At 57.7% G+C, this 2,602-nt stretch overlaps 1 protein-coding gene across 1 annotated transcript in view; it reads right to left on the minus strand.

Moving 5' to 3' along the window:
- Positions 1-2,602, minus strand: part of LOC102501396 (tubulin alpha-3 chain) — a 13,422-nt gene that overhangs the window by 1,287 nt on the left and 9,533 nt on the right. The window contains 2 exon segments of the mRNA XM_014588563.2: positions 2,011-2,481; positions 2,484-2,600. Of these exon segments, the coding sequence (XP_014444049.2) occupies positions 2,011-2,481; positions 2,484-2,600 (588 nt within the window).

A 2,602-nucleotide genomic window follows, 5' to 3' on the forward strand; every position in this document is an offset into this window, starting at 1 on the left:
TACCTTGTGGTCCAGGCGGGCCCAGGCATCGGCGATGGCCGTGGTGTTGCTCAGCATGCACACGGCCCGCTGCACCTTGGCCAGGTCTCCCCCGGGGACCACGGTGGGGGGCTGGTAGTTGATGCCCACCTGCCAACGAAGGGGAAGAAAACATTCTGTGAAGCTTGTAGCAAACCCAGAAATGACGGCTACTTTTCCTCAAGGAGCAGACAACACGGCGGCACCTGCTAGGGACCAGGGACCCCCAAACATGCTCGGAGCCATCTTCCTGCAGGCGGGATGCTGGGGTGGTGGTTCCAGACAAAGGCAGGGGAGGGACCAGCAGGTGGGCATAGTGGTCCCATTTTGGGGACGAGTGGACGCCACAGATTAGGCGTAGTTGCTGGACTTCCACATGGCTGACCGTAGTTCGAGTCCTGGACTTAGTTGCTTGAAACTCACACCGTGTGTGTGTGTGTGTGTATGTGTGTGTGTGTGCATGCGTGTATGCCCACAGACCTAGGAGAAGGGACTGCGACGTGGCCATCCCCCCGGGGGGTGATTTCTGACTTTCCCTCCTACTGTCTCTGTCTCTCTGGGGGCACATGCACTCTATGGCAAAAACTTAAAAAAAAAAAAAAAGAAAGAAAGAAAACTTACACATGGATTTCAAAGGGTCGCACCAACCTAACTCTGTACATTCGTCCTGTTTCCCCACAAATGTTCTGTAGTCCCCTCATATGCAAAAGTGACAAGGCAGAGGTCAAAGGTCAAATGAACGCTGCTACCCCAGCAGCATGAGGTGCGTGGAAGTGTGTGCTCAAGTGTGTGGGGAGTGATATGCCAACCTAAGGATCGAAGATTTCCAAGGGGCCGGCAGGTGGTGTGGTGGTTAAGGCGCTGGACTCCCACATGGCTGACCACAGTTCAAGTCCTGGACCTGGCGGCTTGTGTTGTCTCCGTCTTTCTCTGGTGAACACATGAGCCTTTTTGCAAACTAAAATAATAATAACAATGATAAATAAATCATTCTTTTTAAAAAGGGAGGAATTCCAGGAACAGGGGTAACGTGACCTGAGGCCTTGGGAGTTGTGCAGAGGGCCGCCTAGAGCGGAGGTCAGAGCTGTCTGTGAAGAGGGAGACTGCAGGTTGCAGGCTTATGGCCACGTGGGCTCGCTCACAACCGTGGACCCAGCTGCTGTCCTGCACAAGCAGCAGGGCACAGCTGTGAACAGACGAGCGTGGCTGAGTGCACAGGAACCTCATTTACAGAATTAGGCAGCTGGTCTACCCACATGCCAACCCGGAAGGAGATAACCCAGCGCAGGAATCTTCGTGACGCTGACGAGTGCAGGGGAGGCAGCAGGGAAAGCAGAGGACGCACGGTGATAGGACGAGGCTTGTGACCGACTACTGGGACTACCGGGAAATGCTGGGAAGGGAAGGGACGGCAGCCTCTCACGTGTCCGCAGGCTGCGGTGAACTTAGTGCCAGAATTTTCCCCTAAGTGTTGCCATAGGAAGTGTGCTTTCACAGGAGCGAGCCAACGTCGGGGCAGGGGGCCAAGAAATCACCCTCCGGGGAGACGGCCACCTGACGACCCCTTCCTCGTCCTCCGTGTAGGGTCTGGGCACCAGGGCACACCAGTGTCCTCTTCAAGCTGCCGGGTCAGGGCCTTGACCCATGCAGTCGGCCACAAGTATCACCATAATGCCCTTAATATTATTCCATTTCTAAGCTCAGCCTGCACTTCCCACACTAATCCTAGCACCTAGAAAGGGACACGAAAATCTTTCAGAAAATGCTCTACCCTGTTCAAAAAGAGGAAAGGAGAGCAAGCGCATCGCACCATGGGCGAGCAGTGCGGTGACTCGGAGGACAGGAGACACTGAGTAAATACCGCTCTGCTTCACCAATTCATGACCGGAGCCTGGCCGACGTGGAACAGGGACAGGCTCCGCGCAGGCTGAGGGCCCCGGGGGACGCAGGGTCTACGGGTCTGCACGAGGACCCGACCTCGCCCGGTCCTACCTTGAACCCCGTCGGGCACCAGTCCACAAACTGGATGGTGCGCTTGGTCTTGATGGTGGCGATGGCCGCGTTGACGTCCTTGGGGACCACGTCCCCCCGGTACAGCATGCAGCAGGCCATGTACTTGCCGTGGCGAGGGTCACACTTGACCATCTGGTTGGCCGGCTCGAAGCAGGCGTTGGTGATCTCGGCCACGGACAGCTGCTCGTGGTAGGCCTTCTCGGCCGAGATGACCGGGGCGTAGGTGGCCAGGGGGAAGTGGATGCGGGGGTAGGGCACCAGGTTGGTCTGGAACTCCGTCAGGTCCACGTTGAGGGCCCCGTCGAAGCGCAGGGAGGCGGTGATGGAGGACACGATCTGCCCGATGAGCCGGTTGAGGTTGGTGTAGGTGGGGCGCTCGATGTCCAGGTTGCGCCGACAGATGTCGTAGATGGCCTCGTTGTCCACCATGAAGGCGCAGTCCGAGTCCTCAGGGTGGTGTGGGTGGTCAGGATGGAGTTGTAGGGCTCCACCACGGCCGTGGACACCTGGGGGGCCGGGTAGATGGCGAACTCCAGCTTGGACTTCTTGCCGTAGTCCACCGAGAGCCCCT

This window comes from Tupaia chinensis, unplaced genomic scaffold (genome assembly GCF_000334495.1).
Source record: "Tupaia chinensis unplaced genomic scaffold, TupChi_1.0 Scaffold000287_1, whole genome shotgun sequence".
NCBI classification, from domain to species: domain Eukaryota; kingdom Metazoa; phylum Chordata; class Mammalia; order Scandentia; family Tupaiidae; genus Tupaia; species Tupaia belangeri.